This window comes from Platalea leucorodia, assembly GCF_965183815.1.
Source record: "Platalea leucorodia genome assembly, chromosome: 7".
NCBI classification, from domain to species: domain Eukaryota; kingdom Metazoa; phylum Chordata; class Aves; order Pelecaniformes; family Threskiornithidae; genus Platalea; species Platalea leucorodia.
Window position 1 is genome coordinate 19,783,641 of NC_138829.1, and position 17,319 is coordinate 19,800,959.

Consider the following 17,319-nt stretch of genomic DNA (forward strand, 5'->3'; position numbering starts at 1 on the left):
TGCCACCCTGGAGTTTTAGTTATCTTCAGACAGCGTCTTCAAAACAAGTTTTCCTTGCCGTTCTGGGAGAGCGTTGTTTAAACAGAACTACACGCATAGCTGTTGCAACCAAACTCAACCTTTATTTCAACCACTGGTTCGCCTCACACCAGATACCGTCCAGCAAGGCAAACCCCCAGCCTTCACTCTTCCCTCCACCTCTGCCAGCCAGCAGCGCCTCCCTTCCAGGCTTCTACCGCAGTCCAAGTTGCTGCGGGTCACAGCTCTGCGTCGGAAAGATTTCCTGAGTTTTCCTAGCAGAACCGATCACTTTGTTTATTTGTTCCCATCGACGGACTCTGGAAGGATCTTCTGACAATGCATTAATCTCAGCCCTGGAGAGCTGAAGTTAAATCATGCCAAGTTCCTGGAAACTGAAAAATTCCAGCTGGAATTTAACCAGGAATGCCTCAGAGCTGGTCAAACCACTCTGTGACAAAAATAGAAATACTCGTATATGTAACATTAATAAACCACATTCTTCACAAATAAGGATAAATGTCCATAATTGTTAGCCGACCTTCTAGAACTCTTGAAGCTTTCCACGTGTGAAGACATCTTCCTACTTAGAACTTCTCTAATTCTCACAGAATGAAAATAATTAAAATGATAACGTTCTGTTCAAAAGGAAGTATAACCATGGCTATGAGGTTGTTATCTCAGTTTTTAGACCACACCGTTTCATTTTTATGTTACCTTCCCTGATCCCTGTCTTTTCAGGCTCATCAGGGACAGAACCAACCGGTTTCTGCAGAGAGCACAAACAGTGAAGATTCTGCACACAGGATGAAGGGAAGGTGAAAGCAGAAAACCATCTTCCTGTCTGTTGCGTGGACATCCCAGCAGCGCTCTGCCCCGTACTCAGCTCACATTATTTGCAAAGTTCTCAAAACCAGGTAAAGCAATAATAATGATTACTGGGCCTCTAAATTGCCAACACGAGCTAAGAAATGAGCAACCTGAATACCCAAGTTCTTGGTATTTGCTGTGAAGAGTGAGTGTAAAATTCCTCTGTGTTATAGGCAAGGCTATTCCACTATCTAGCTCCATTTACCCTTTGAATAAGAGGCTGTTCAGTAATTTCCCCAACAATAACTCAAAGCCATAACCTTTTGATTTGAAAGACCATCCGATAACTGCACCAGAGAACCTGAACGTAACTGGAGAAGGTAGAACAACAGGGAAAGGATATGAAAGATGGAAAAGCAGCAGTACTTCATAGTTTCTCTATGGATTGGTCTGTGATGGTGTAGGAAAACAGAAGAAAACTTCTCCTTGCTAGCCAGACGCCGTGATGATTCCCTAAACACACGCTTTCAATGGTAATTTTTGAATGAAACAGGGATAGACATTAGATAAACATTAGGAAGTAACGCACTCCCAGTGCACTCCAAGCTACCTTGGGGAATGACACTGCAAAATGAATGAGGTAGCCCTGGAACAGCTACCCAGTCAGATTACTTGGGATCCAGAGGGAATTCTGAATGAAGTACCACACTATGCTACAAGATTTCCAGGCTGCAGGACCAGTTGTTCGTACACCCCACAGCACTGTTTAAGACTACTCTTCAGCACCCAAGCCCATCCACTTCAGTTGAGTGTTTTGGACAGTACTTGGGTGTCTGCAAGGGGGCAAAAATAAAGAGGATTAGGAAGGAACTGACAAGAAGCCAAACCAGCAAATATTAGAGCTTGCATTAGAAGTGATAATTGCAAAGCAAAGTTTCAATCCAATTTGAAATGGATTTAGAGAAGATGGAACAAAGATAGAAGATTAGAAGTAGGTTAAAAGAAGATGGAACAAAGGATATATAAACAAGGTTGACTTTATTTTTATTTAAATTTTACACACAGTAACTTTTATTCCAGCTACTGGGGCCAACTGACCATCTTGCAGAACAGTAAATTTTAAATTCATTACAGCTAAAAATGCAGAGAGAATCTCTGAGAACAGTCTACACTTGTTTTAATCGCGAAAAGCATAATAGGAACAACAGTAAGGAAAAAGCATAGAAAAAGGTATTTAAAAAATGCAGGTTCATTTGTAATAATATGGTTATAGATTCTCCAAGAATCTCCCCGTTATCAGCATTTTAATGTTTCTTTCAACTACAAATTAGCCATTACAGCAGACATTATAGCTTAAAAAACAGAAATAAGCCGTCTTGCAAGTAGTGTGGCAGGCTCAGTGTCAGTAAGTAAAACGTCTCAGAATACTGGAAGCATTCACGATGGAACCCACATATTTCCATGTGTATCAGGGGCGTTAGTGTAAGGAATATTCCAGATCCACGGTTGATCTGTAAACGAAAACAAAACCAGGCTCAAGACAAACTCAGTTATTAAATGTAAAATTTTGATCCTCTTCCTCCTCTCCCTTTGGAGGAAGAGGAAGGTCAAAATTCCCACTGATTTTCACATAACCCCATGTGCAATTTCAGTTTACTCGAAATTTTTGTTCAGCTATTTTTTAAAATGGTAAGATTCAGAGGTTTCAAAAGGCTTTGCTTTACCCCCAAATATTATTTTAAATATAATTATCATAACCCAAGATACTCCCCACCAGCTGTAGAAGATTTGTATTTCAGACAGTATAAAAGAACAGTAATGCAGCCAAATTTGGTTTGGCCCATAGGCAGCAAGTTTTGTGCTGCATATCTCTTAACCCAATGAAATTATAAATAAGTGCTGTAACATATTAATATTTTTCACACGGACAGTAAGAATTCAGTATCTAAGAATGATGCTGCCTAAACTGATGTTCAAGTTCACACCTCACTTCTTCAAACATCACATCTTTAGATGAGCAACAGGTTTGCAGCACAGTTCCCTCCCTCCACGTCTCAGAATACAGCAGCTGTTCCCACTCGTGGGAAGGAGAAAAGGCAATGCATCAGGAGCCAACTGCTAGCTCTGCAACCTGCTCCAGGCTCTTCCTCCTACCACATACATGTTGCAGAAAAGCAGCTGGCCTATGAAGCCAAGCTATTATTCTATTTCTCTCAGGCTACTCCTACTGAAATACAGAGAAAACTCCTTCAAACCTTTCAGTGATTTTTCTCAGATAAGAAGTTTATATAAATCTAGCCTGCTTCTTTTCTCCATCTACAAAATGAGCCCTGACGGAAGACAGTGACATTAATCTGTACAATGCATAGATTAAACTGAGTTGTACTGAGGATGACGAGTAGTTCATTTATCAAAACCAATGCTCATCTACATGCTATACTATGTGTACTTGCTGAAGAAGATTTGCTACATGCTTGCCAATTGAAATTTTAGATAAGCTATTGATTATTACTGTTGTCCAGTTTTAAGTTTACAGGATCCAATGCCAGCTCTCACAATATATGAAGTGAGAATTACTGTAGCAAGAAGAGGAGAGTAAGAAAGTGACAGAAGCAATAATGAAAGGACGTATAAATTACACAACAGCACACTGTGACAAGTACCATGCCAGTTAAACATGGGGCAGGGAGAGCATTCCTACCAAGTGCTCGTTACTACTTGCCACTAGAGTGCGTTTGATTCTAGTACTGTAGTTTCCTATGTTGCAGCGAAACATATCCCAACTATGCAAATGTTTTACAGAAGTGTCTGTTTAGAGCAGTAAGAGGGTAATATGAAAATGTTTTAAATTACAACAAAATTGAATCTGCGTGACCTGAAAAAAGACTTTACGTTTAGAGTTTATGAAGACCGATAGGGATGTTACAAGTCGCAGGAATGTGATCACCAGAGAAAGAACAGGCTGTGCAATAAATGCCATCTTTCACATAATGTTATTACAAGAGGACAATAAAAGCAAACATCCATGTCTTCCCCTAATTTAAAATCATGATACAGCTTCTAGGTGGAAGAAGTAGTTGGCTAGCTTTTGGTTACAATGGATACGTGATTTCCAAGCACAAAAAAATAAAAGGCATCAGAAACCAGAAGAAACCATAGCACTTGACTCACAGTGCACTGCCAAAAAATGTCTCTAGGTTTCTGGGTCAACTGCAGGATATCCAGACTTTGAGTGATCGCTTAAAAAAAAAAAAAAAAAAAAAAAAGGAAAAAAAAAGAGCACCATTATTTCCCTAAGCTTCTTGTATCAGTCTCCTGCTTGAGAGCCATGTGTACCTTTTGTATTTTAGGTGAATACCTTACCACACAGTAAACATGAATAGTTATAAGAATGGGTACAGAATAAAGCAAATATTGGAAAAAGCATTGAGGATTTCAAGCATACATTCAGATTTGATCATTGACCTCTATCCATGACGTCAGAATAAACCCCGTTCCACTCAAGCACTGGAATCTGTCACTTGGAGTACATTATGCAGCTTGGACCTATCCATCTTCGCTACCATCTGCAGTTACTCTGTTTAATTCAGCAAAACATACAGGCAGAGGAAGACTTGGATGTACAGAAATAACTTCAGTCACCCCTTAAAGCACCCTGAGAGGCCTCAATACCTAATTTAGTTCTTATTTATTGTGGCTATCTTAATAAAATTTTCTTAAGGTAGCTATTAACGTACTTGGAACTTTGTTCTATTAATGGGATGCTGTTGGTTTTATAAAACACCTGATACTATTTTAATAGGCCATGTGTAAAACTGTTGCTGAAACAAATTATAATTCAGTTATTTTTAAAATGTCAGATCCAATTTAAAATAATTTATCACTTTTAAAAGGAGCTATAGCAGCAAGAGAAAGACAATGACTGTGTACAAACACTGTATGACCATAGCTGCTTACTGTTGCACACTAAAATGATTACCAAACTTTCGAAAGTTAAATCCTTTGATCTTCTGGGGAAAAAAAAAAAAGTTAACTGTTCCCTATTTATAGCCCCACTATATATTTTTAAAGTGTGCTCAACACACCTACCTTCCACACCTTTCAAGTTCAGTTCTTCATTTCTGATACCCTAATTTGTCTCCAGTGGACCTTATTGGAATGAGTGTTACCTAGTGACCCGGTACCACTGCTTCCTTCTCGCCTCACTTGCAAGCAGCAGAACTCTAGCACTGTTGTTAGCACACAGTAACACGAACGGGGCCGTTCCTACCCCACTGTTACTTTACGATTACCTGAAATCTCAGACAAAGCGCTATCGTGGTTATACTCAGGCACTTTTGAAGATTCTCTCACAACTGAACAGACTATCACATTTCATTTAGAGAGGCCCTGAAGAAAAAGACAAGTTTTTTAAAAGTACACCTGATTAATTACTCTAAGAATCCCTCCCGTTTTGAGATCATGTTACAGAATATGAAATCCTGAGCTGACAATGGTACAACAAGGTTGTTTTGCAAATTTTAACAATAGTATTTTACAAATGCAGTATATTGTGTAGGTCAAAAACATACCGGCAAGCCATCCCAAAACTTCATGTTCTCGTAAGCATGACAGATGGCAGTACAGTATGTACAGCCAAACCCAGAAAAGTCTGTGAATTACAGGAACATGCAATTGAATAGTAAAGTATAAAATACAATTAAAGCATCTTTGTGATCCTCTTCCTACAGTTTAAAATATAAGTGTCTTTTGCACTGTGAGTGGAGATCCGGATGAGAGCTATTCCTGGTTGATTTCTTAACACAGAGTCTGGATTCTTACATCATCTTTCACAATACTTCATGAGTCTTCCAACTGAAAAATGTAGCTTTGAAGCAGTACCTGTTCACATATACAGAAAGGTTGCTCACAAATAGCCAGAGTTCTTCAAGTCATTCTACATATACGTTCTAACGTGGCAAACTTACTCCCTGCTGCATGAGGCTGGAAAGTTCTCCCTTTCAGCATCTGCAGGAGGTGCACACTGTACTTCAGTCTCTTTTCTCCCCTCCCTCTGGATGAGCATGGTGTTTAAAAAGGAACTCATCTTGTTCCTCTCAATGCAAAAATCATACCTGAAATATCTCAAGAAGGGGGAAAGGCAGATGGGGTGTAGATGTGGGATCTATAATAATATTCACAAACAAGGTAATAATTCCTGAAGGCCAGGACAACGACCACTCGTTTGGGAAAAAAAGAAGAAAACAAAACCCAGTACTGCAGTTTAAAAGCAGGACCTGCTTTGTTTCTCAAAGTATTGATGTGATGAGAAAAAAAAGGTCCTTTGCACTTTTCTGAGGCCTTTCCCAAGTTGTTCTAAAAAAATCCCTTGATATACTTATATATTAAAGTTTCAAGGTCCTCCCATACAGCAGATTTCCTTAGTCAGTAAACTGTGTAATATCTAACTCACAAAATAAGTGATATTCCTCAACTACAGCAAGCATCTTGTACCTTTTCCCATGCAAAGGTACAAAAAAAACCCTGGGGCTGTATCCCTTTGTGTAATGTAAGTGTTGTAAGAAACTTCTCAACAGGGTGAAATGAAAGCGATAGGGGAATCAGTCCTCAAGCACTCTAAATGAAATGCTGTGCCTTCATGAGAGGATCAGGTCAACTTGTATTGATAAGGGAGATAAGAGCAATAATGCAACTGAGATGTGACAATGGAGCTCAATGAGAAGATAATTTTATACAACAAAATAGCAGTACTCATCTGAAAGATTCTAGAGGGAAATAAAAATCTGAATATTATCAAAGGCACAAAGAAATTTTATTTATAAAGATATCTTGCTAATAAGATTGGCTGTTGTGTGCATGTTTCCCAAATACCAGACTGGATCACTTTCTGTTTTCCTTCCAAAGAACTCTCAAATTATATTGCTGCTCTATAGGTTTCTTTTATCTTAGTATCATCAATATATTCAGCTTTGTCATAGTCTTTTTTGTTATGAATGCCTGAATTTGTTGGTTAACAACAGAGGAGTTGAGGAGATTGTTGTATCGATATGGTTTATCTGTCAAGATATTAAGTACTATCAGCCACCAGATAATTTTAGGTTTTAAAATTCTTTAAATGTTTTGCCCTGAAGATGCATCTGCTGCCCACAAATGGCCTTCTGCTGTTCAGCTAACTATTGGAGGTGAACAACTGCAATTGCTCAAAACAGCAATTTGCAAAGAGTTAATAACGTACATGTTGCACACAACAAATGTTATCTGCTAAAAATTAATGAGGTCCTTTGTCACTTCACAGTAGGAATGATCTTAATCTTTATTTTAAAACTGCCAGATGTAAAACATGTATGTTATTCCCTGCAGCAAGAGAAAGATGCAAGCTATGTATATCATGCATAATAAAACTGTTTTGTGCTGGTAATTTAAAGCAGCTGGGAAGAAATAGGCTAAAGGAAAAATGACCAAGTAAAAGTTCTCTGTGCAACCTTAACTCTGATCTGTTAGGATGACATTGTTACATTTCCTCAGACAACAAATCTTGCACTCTGCACAAGATGGATCAAATCACATATAAGTTCAACAACTAGACCGGGCATCATAACATCTATCCTGAAAAAGAATAACCAAAATAAGGTGCTTTTTAAAATTCTTGGGTTGACCAACTATTGAAGGAAAATATTGACCATCTGGTAAATTGGCCATCTCGTGATGATGCTCTCAACTAACAATCTGAAGCATATTTTGGAAGATCCCTCTTAGCCAGACACAAGCTTTGAGCTCAAATAAATTGGCTAGTAACATGTGGCAAATCAGATCAATCTAGTGGTTCCTTCTGGTCTCCAGGTCTGTAACCCTATCAAAACAATACATAAAGGCGGTCAAACTAAATGGTGACTCTGTAACTCAAGTTTCCTCTCGTACAAAGTGTTAATTTCTTCACAGTTGTTATAAAGAGCTTGAAGAAAAACAGGTTTTCCGTGTACTCAAATGTTACGCTTGGACTCTGGGAGGCCACCTGAGGAAGTGACTGATGTCAAGCTGTCTTAAGAAAGTTTCAATCTCAAATTGCAGGTTTACCAGTCAATAGTAACGCTTTTGGTTCCACCTAGGAAGGAAATGGATGCCAACACAGATTGAGATTGGTTCCAACCCCCACTCCCTGCCACGGAATATGAACTACAATGACAATGTATGCTTGCTGCTTGAAAAAATTGAAAACTAAACTTCTAAACATACTCAGACTTATATTTACCATTGCTCTAAATGTTAAATAAGTGAAATATTTTCTATTCAATGTTTTAGTATCACTAGGAACAGGACTAGCTTCTAGTTGTCATCTTCTCAGAAGAAAGGGTATTCTCTTAGAGTTTGTACCATATTGAGCATGCTGAGAGGACTTGAAGTTCTCCAAAAATTCATACAGGATGCTGCCAGTTGAGTTCTTTCAAACTCTAGGAGGTACACAGATTCCATGTAGCTATGCAATATTAATTAGAAAAAAAGAAGGTTATTGAAAAATGTGAATGACTTCCCCAGAAGTATTCTTTCTTGATTTCTTCAAAAGTATTTTAATTACTTGACAGAGAAAGTGGAGAACTTTGGACAGAAAACAAAGGTGGAGAAAGGTAGAGACCACATACAGGGACATTTTCCAGGAACTTATCTGACCTCCTGAGGATACAGCAGGTCCCTGTAAGGGAGCTCAGAGTAATAAAGGATTCCTCTAGCTTAGTTGGACAAAACACTGTCACTAGCACAGGGAAGGATAAATGACAATTATCCCCACTCTTTAAATAATAGGATAAACACAAATATCTAAACCTGCCAGAGCTGAAGGCAAATATGCCATGAAGTTTTTCTTGTTTTTATCCAACATAACAGCAGTTTACGTGTAATCAAGGAGATGGAGTGTTACTAGTTTCCTGAAATCACTACAAATAATTGCCAAATGTAATTTCACCATACTCCCAATTCCCACTCATTGAAAACCAGACAAAATATCAAGCACTGAATATCTGAAGTTACAAGGAAAAGGTCAATTTGCTCTTCCACATAAGTGTGGCAATGGAATATTGGACAATGAGCAGGGCCCTTCACAAGGGAGAGAGCTGTTCCTGTGAGACATGTTACAGATCTTTTTGTGCGTCCTTAAGAAAATGAAATCACAGTTGTCAGAGGTTGAAAACTTCAGCTAGAGAACTAATGAATTGTTAAGTGGACTGTTCATTTCTCCACAATGCTTCAACTTGCATTAAAACAAATTTACATCTCATTTGCCCACCATTCTTCCAGCCTCTCATAGCATGAGATTTGACAGCTTTAGCCCCCAGTTACCAAGGGTAAAATAGATTTTCCTGCTGGAAGATAATGAAATACATTTTAATACTTTTTTACAAATTGTTAGAATGGCTCAGGAAAGAAATCTTCAACAAAGACCAAAATAACCAAAGGCGAATGTAATTCATATAATTGGCATATAGAGAAAGTAATATGTAGTTTCACTCTAACTTTAGATTAATCTGAACCGAGCTGGAACCTATCTTATTTTCTTGTACATACATATATTTTCTGTACACTATTAGTCAACTGAACAGCCAGTTTCTTTCCTTGATTTAAATACATACACTGAAGAGGAAACTGAATGAGAAATAACTTGTTCATCAGAAATTACTTACCCCCCTACTTTACGGGGTTCTCTTCCAGAGGGTTTAAGCAGTTCCAGAGCACTTTGAACTAAGAGCTCAGAAAAAGCTTATATAAATTCCTGCCTTGTAACCCAGTCACAACTCAAAGAACTGCTGATAAATATATTTTTAGCTCATCCTCTTTTCAGTAGCATTCTAAGAGAGTTCTGTAACAAGTGCATGAGATTAATAAATCTGAAATTTGGCAGAGTAACAATGCAGAGAAATGTTTCAGAAATGTTTCACCTGCTGAGGTCTCCCTAAAAAAGCAGAAAACAGAGCCAATCAAGCAGAAATCTAATCTCACTTAAATGTAATTAGAAAGTTAAGTGCAACTCACTAGGAAAAGCAGTACATGAAGTAGCCCAAAATACTGAAGCTTACTACAATACAACAACAATATGGTTTACAACACATGTAAACCATAGATTTACTGGTTCATTGAGCTAATCAATCACATAATCATTACTTTCTGCCAATTTTTAGGTCCAGAAATATTTTTTTCAAGCATTATAGTGTCATTTGTTGGTGGCTTTTTGTTTGTTTTGTTTTTTTGTTTTTCTTTTTTTTTTAAATCATCCTATGTAGTTAAAATGAGCTACTTGACATGAAAATATTTCTGGTACGATTTCTCTCACAGAAGAAATCTTATAAACTCCTCATCTCAACTTGAAGTGACTATGCTGCTACCAGCTATGGTTTGAGACCCAGTTAAATTTTATTCTTTGTTCCCTTCAGGAAAATCAAATGACTCTGGTTGGCACATGCAGATGGAGTTTATCTGTCCATGTATTATAAAATGTGGCTCTGTGCAAGTTTGAAATACAGCTGAAAACTAAATGAAAGCAATGGGAAAATTCTAAATATGTTATATGTCACAGAGGTGATATATCATAATTACCCTACCAGTAACATCTTAAAGCACATCAATACATCCTTCAGTGACTACAGCTTAGCCTATGATTACATTTCAGTGAAGGATAATCCATCTCTCTGGGAGAGAAAAACAGTGCAAAACCAAAAAGCTATCTGTCTCACCATGATCTCCAACTTACAATCTTTAGAAATCTTTGGAAGAAGAGGAAGAAGAAAATCTTCATGATTGTTTCTCCAAGAGATCCTATTTTTCTGTTTTGCCTAAACTTGAGTTTTAGAATGAAACCCACTGACTAATGAGGCAAAGCAGACAAAGGTGGACAAGTATTCTGCATTTTTTTTCCTCCCTGTTAAATGGGGTGAGAGAAAAGTAGGACAGGGACCAAATTATTTCATTATTATTGAACTTAATGGACTTTAAAAGACTGCAAATCAACCTCATGAATTATTATAGTTGAAACTAGACAGATTATTTACATCATTTACCAATGAGTTTATCATTGTATGTCCTGAGATGTATTTTATTGCTTTTCAAGATGCATTTACTTCACTGTAACAGTTTTCATGCTGGAAGTCCAGTCCCATCTGATAAACACCAATTAATACGACAGAAAGCCATTGTGACAGAATGACAAAGAATCTCTGCAATTAAATTATTTCCACAAACTAAGGAACTATTTTTCTTTCACTTTGTTACATTATAAAATAATATAATTCTGTAACATTAAGTATGCTTGATCCAAGATTCGAATTTGCACAAGTACAGGAAAAACAATGTATTTTGGTATACCTATCTTCTACTTAGAACTTTACATGGCAAATGTATGGCCGTGCTCCTGACCATCTGCTCGCTATTCCTCCCGCTTCTCCTCCCTCCTACTTGTATTAGGATTTTTCTGATTGTATGAAAGTGACGTGTAATTTGTTTTCCCATGGTTAGAGAATCTGAGTTTGTGGAAAATCCCCCAGAGCCTTTTTCCCTTCATTTATAGGGATCAGTCAATATGGTTTCTTTAGGGAAAGGATAATTACTTGCATTTCTGCTTCTCAAGACTTTATTAAAATAAATCTATTTATATCACTCTCCAGAGACTTTGGGAGTTGATAACTGTATTGTTAAGGAACAGATTATTTTATGAGTCCATCCCATAACATGGGAATTCTTTAAACATCTTTTCCACCGGGAGGCTGAGGAACTGAAACAGAATATTCAGGAAAGAGATGTAAAAAGGCACAGGCGGCTGACTTTGCTTCCATTGCCAAAGGCTAGACAACTTGAATTCTGACATCTGTTCATATCATGAGAGAAAGCTAAGACCCAAAAGCTGAACTACAGACAAACAAGTTCTCTACAGAAATAAGCTTTCCATGAGAAAAGTAAAAAGAGTTATTTGCAAAAAAAATCTTTACATTTTGTTGAAATATGCATACAACTCACTAACACAGTAGGTTAAATGCATGAATTAAAACAATATTAATTATACAACTACATTTTTGCACAAGGAAGATAGTATATGTAACACATTTGAGAATACACAGGGATTCTAATTTTTAATCTTTGTTTTAAAATTTCCAAAAAATTAAGTATGACCTTTTAGAAAAACCTTCCAAAAACCATCAGTTTGAGCATTAGTTAATACGTAGACAGTGCATGCACGTCCCAGAGCACAACAGTTGGTTGTAGTATATTCTTACCCTTTAGTTAGCTACTAACCCAGACACAACCCCTGCCGCCACTCCCCAAAACAACATTAACAGTACTTAAATGGACAGTGTGTTTTATACTAAATAAAACAGTATAATAGATTGTGTTATCATTTCTACGTTAAGCCAGATTTTTTTCTCTGGGAAAACTAAAATACCATTTAAGAATTCTTTTAGGTAAGCAGTAAGCTCTTGAAGCAGAAAAATCATCTTTGCAAGTTACAAAAGTAACATGCATCATATTGAACAGGTGAATGCCTGGTTGTGTGGCGGGGGCCATACTCAAGGTTTTGGCTTCTATGATCATGGATCTACCTGTGAGAAGCAAGGTTTGTTGAGAGCTGGTGGGATTCACCTCACCAAGTGGAGCAAGAGCCTCTTTGCCAACAAGCTGGCCAAACTTGTAAGCAGGGCTTTAATCTAGACTCAGTGGCGGAAGGGGATGGAGTTTTGAGGAACACAGAAGAGCCACGGGCTGCTGATGCATTAGGAACCAATAGGGAAACATCTGTGAAATGTTGCAAAGGAATTAGGGCTTGCTCCTCTAAAAAGGTGATACTGTCAACAGCCCAGCTGACGTGCCTCTATACCAATGCACACAGCATGGATAACAAACAGGAGCTGGAAGCCACTGTGCAGCTAGAAAGCTGTGATCTAATTGATATCACTGAAACTTGCTGGGATGAATCACATGACTGGAGCACTGAAATCGATGGCTATAAACTGTTCAGAAGGGACAGGCAAGGAAGAAAGTGGGGGGTTTTGCCCTCTATGTAAAAAAACAGTGGATTAACTGCACAGAGCTGCGTTTGAAAAACAGTGATGAACAGGTTGAGAGCTTATGGATGAAAAATCAGAGGTCAAGCCAACAAAGGAAACCTCATGGTTGGTGTTTACTACAGGCCGCCTGATCAAGAGGATGCTGCCAAAGCATTCTTACTTCAACTACAGGAAGCATCAGGCTCACAGGCTCTGATCCTGCTGGGGAACTTCAGTCACCCTGAAATGATGTGTCTTTACTTTTATTTACTATATAAGACTCTGGAAGTCTATTTACTTCTTCGCTTTTAAACATTCTTTCTCCCCACATTGTTTGTTAGTTCAAAAATCTACAGAAAGATTTGAATTGCTATAAACACTATCTTTCCTGAACTTTTTGTTACTCTCTTATTTCAAGCTCTGCTATACATGATGTCTTTTTTAGATTGTGGCTTCTTAAAAAAAGAAGTTAGTTACAATCTTTTGACATTAGTTTTAAGAACAAAAATATAAAAATTTACTCTTCCTAAATATTGCAGGTTGCGCATCAACATTGTTATCCTCAATGTATTTTTAGGTTTTCGAGCCATCATCACCCCATAGCAGCACTTACTTATCACTTTCCTGATTTGCATGTTCTAGAGATAGTCTTAGAAGCTGAGGAGGTTGAGATTTTGTAAATCTCTTTAAGTGTTATGCAATATATATCCCCTCCGCCCCTCCAAGGAGGATTCCAGCACAGATCTTCAAGAAAATGAAGTCTGAAACTGTGAAATATAGAATGGACCAAAAGCAACTCTTCTTTCTTCTGATTTGCAGCAACTCTTTCAGATTTGCTCTATGGTATTTCTTTCACACCCCACTTCCAGAGAATTGTTTTTTCATCACACTTGCTCTTTTCCACACATTCCTCTTTGAACACTCCTTTCCCCATTAGTTCTGCAGAAAAACGTTTTGATTCCATAAAGAATACTTATTTTCCTAATGCATACAAGAATCCCAGAAGAGGAATAAAAAAATAATACTTAGGTTGTTGATCCAAAACTTAAGCAACAGCAAAGAAAAAGTTAGAACCAAAAGACTCTATAGTTGCTTTATTTGAAATTGCAAGCAGAATGTGGGACTGATACCATCTCAAATGCAGTCATGCCACAAAAATGTTAAAATAAAGCTTTGGAACATAGCAGTGTTCAAATGACTCAGAGTGACTCAAATTAGTTTGCTCCATACATAATACACCTACTTTTCTTCTGTAGTCACACCTTACCTTTGCTTCCATACTGTTCTGGTGGCAGGTCATAAGGTACAGGAAAATATGTTGCTGAATCATTACTTTCTGAAAGCATTTTCCCTCTCACGTGAAAGTAACCTTTATCCAATCCCTACAAAGGAAGGGAAACGTAGAGAAGAAAGACTTATTAGTTTGGCAAGGGGGAAAGACAAATCTAATCCACAACAGATTCTTTCTCAATAAGAGTTATTTTAACAAACAAAATGTTTTGCCTCCATTACTGAGATTAGATACTTCCTAAAGCACCTTCATGTCTTAAGAACTCAGCTTCTCTTATTACTACTATTTCAGGCTCTTCCCTTTCTTTTACATTCATTGGTTTGGCCCCACAGGTGGGTCCACATTAGATATACTCTACATTCCCAGTCCCATACACATATACCAATTTATTTCCATGTTCATTAGGTAAACACGCTTGTACCTTGCTTGTGTGAGCAATTCTACCCAAATTGCCTACGATCTTTGCTAGTACCATATGGACAGCATATCTCAATACAACAAGATGGTGCTTCTTTTGCATAAACGCTTACAAACATTGGAATCAAATTTTAATTATTAAACATAATATTAATACCTATGGTGTTGAATATTTAACTAAAGGGAAAAGCTGTAAAAATTTTCTCTTTAGTTTCATCTTGACCCTACTTGTTAGATGTTCAGTGTGTTTCATGAACTGAATTAAAATTCAACTTGTGATACAGAAACAAGTCTTCAAACTTATGCTTTTCAGATATCTTGGGTAACACCATCCATGTACACTAAAAAGAATTAATGAAGATTTGAAACCGCTTGCATAAAAGTTTCAAAGACTACACATATTAGAATGACAGTGGATTTCAAACAAGGTTAAAGACTACAAAAAAAAAAAGCTATAATACAATACAATACAAAGGCAGATAGATGTAAAGTGATTCAAGTAACTTTGGCAGATAATATTGCTTAGCCACTTCTCCAGCAAAATTGGATCTGTTCATCAATTATAATACAATAGCAAATCTCTAATACTGGGATTTCCAATAGCCTATTGTCAATTAAGTACAATTTGATTACAATAGACTAAAAGTTTAAAGGCTATCAAGCTTTTATTATTTATTTCTAAGACATTACTGAACAACTGTATTTTTCTTTCTAAAATTATAGAATCATAGAATAGTTTGGGTTGGAAGGGACCTTTAAAGGTCATCTAGTCCAACCCCCCTGCAATGAGCAGGGACATCTTCAACCAGCTCAGGTTGCTCAGAGCCCCATCCAGCCTGGCCTTGAATGCTTCCAGGGATGGGGCATCTACCACCTCTGTGGGCAACCTGTGCCAGTGTTTCACCACCCCCATCGTAAAAAATTTCTTCCTTATATCTAGTCTGAATCTACCCTCTTTTAGTTTAAAGCCATTACCCCTTGTCCTATTGCTACAGGCTCTATTAAAAAGTCTGTCCTCATCTTTCTTTTAAGCCCCGTTTAAGTACTGAAAGGCTGCAATAAGGTCTCCCCCAGCCTTCTCTTCTCCAGGCTGAACAACCCCAGCTCTTTCAGCCTTTCCTCATAAGAGAAGTGTTCCACCCCTCTGATCATTTTTGTGGCCCTCCTCTGGACCCACTCCAACAGGTCCATGTCCTTCCTGTGCTGAGGACCCCAGAGCTGGATGCAGGACTCCAGGTGGGGTCTCACCAGAGCAGAGCAGAGGGGCAGAATCACCTCCCTCAACCTGCTGGCCACGCTTCTTTTGATGCAGCCCAGGACATGGTTGGCCTTCTGGGCTGCGAGCACACACTGCCAGCTCATGTATGAATATTAACTTATACTTTATCCAAGCTGTAGGATCCATCAGTCCAAGTTTTACTGGATTACTGTTTTGTGATAGTACAAGAAAGCTTCTTAATTACCACTAAATAATCCTGTTTTATTCAAACATACGTGCTGGCTGAATTGATAGTCCTATCTCTATACAGTGCTTTTACAATACTGTAAGTTCTTCTTTACTGAAGTTTTACTTCACCAAATGTTAGCATAGTTAAGTTGGAGGAAGCAACATTCACATGACCACACAAAGCATGGGAGACAAAGCAGCCTTACACCTTTTTCTTTGATATTCAAGAAGCATAGTAACAGAGAAAAGGGATAGCTGACAAAGAAAAGGTCAAGCGGTATTACAGCTGTTCTAGCAAGTCAGTTCAATAAACTTCTTTAGAATATAGATGCTGCTTTTGTCTCGTGACCCAAAGTAACAAGAAACTACTAGTTATGATGTAAGGAATACTGTGTATTATTTCAAGGACTAGGTAAAAGCCACTGCCTTTTAAATGAAGGAAGAGAGGAAACAAACAAACAAGGTCCACGCTAAAGGACTGTGTGAATGAAAAACCATTTTAAACTTTGCCTTCTTATACCATTAGAGTCAGTAGAATTTTGATAAAACTTCAGTAAAACCAGGCTACAGATTTTTGTAGAGCTTAGCCTTTAAGTAACAAGCAATATGTTCAAAATAAACCAATGCAAAGATATAGAATTCTTTTTAAAAGCTCATAAATATCTAAGGGTTTGAAACTGACTGAAGAATACAAAATTCAGAATTACTTAGAAGAAATTGCAACAATCAAGTTGTACAGCTTTACTTCCAATGAACTTGAATCACTCAGGGATTGATAGAAATTTCATGTAAAAATGCAAATAACCATACTTATGTCTGTAGTAGAAAGAACATGAAATACACCAAGGATGCTATAGCTTACAAGGAACAGGAACTGTATGGTTGTGGCAGTGGCAAGAGCTTTTTTCACAACTCACAGTAGTCAGGTTTCAGTTGGTGCAGGGTCTAGGTGGTGTGCAGTCCTAGATACTACTCATAAGGTGACATTTAAGTTGCAAAGTAAAATGGCTTGTATGAGGTTTGATTGCCCCAAGTGCCTGTGAGCTTTTCTCATCTTCTACATTCAGCTATGAGAGAAACGTGGAATGGCAGAGAAGGCTTCTCTGCTGTATCATGAGTTGGTTCTTGTTCTACAGCAAACTTCATATGCATGCCTCATCAAGAGCACTGAAGTTACACAGCTGTTGCCTGGCACCATCCGAGTTTGAAATTCATATAACCATTACTATCAAAGTACATAGTGTAGAACAACACCTACTTAGGCCTCTACATGCATACATAGTGATCTCAGTTTAATTCAAGTATCAAGAACTATG

At 37.7% G+C, this 17,319-nt stretch overlaps 1 protein-coding gene across 2 annotated transcripts in view; it reads right to left on the reverse strand.

The window, feature by feature from the left end:
- Nucleotides 1-2,039: 2,039 nt before the first annotated feature.
- TDP1 (tyrosyl-DNA phosphodiesterase 1) overlaps nucleotides 2,040-17,319 on the reverse strand; it is a 52,478-nt gene continuing 37,198 nt past the window's right edge. For both annotated transcript variants that reach the window (XM_082318676.1, XM_082318675.1), the window contains exons 15-16: nucleotides 14,116-14,230; nucleotides 2,040-2,339 (exon numbers count right to left, since the gene is read on the reverse strand). In XM_082318676.1, the coding sequence (XP_082174802.1) occupies nucleotides 2,266-2,339; nucleotides 14,116-14,230 (189 nt within the window). In that variant the 3' untranslated portion in view covers nucleotides 2,040-2,265. The remainder of the gene's footprint in view (nucleotides 2,340-14,115; nucleotides 14,231-17,319) is intronic.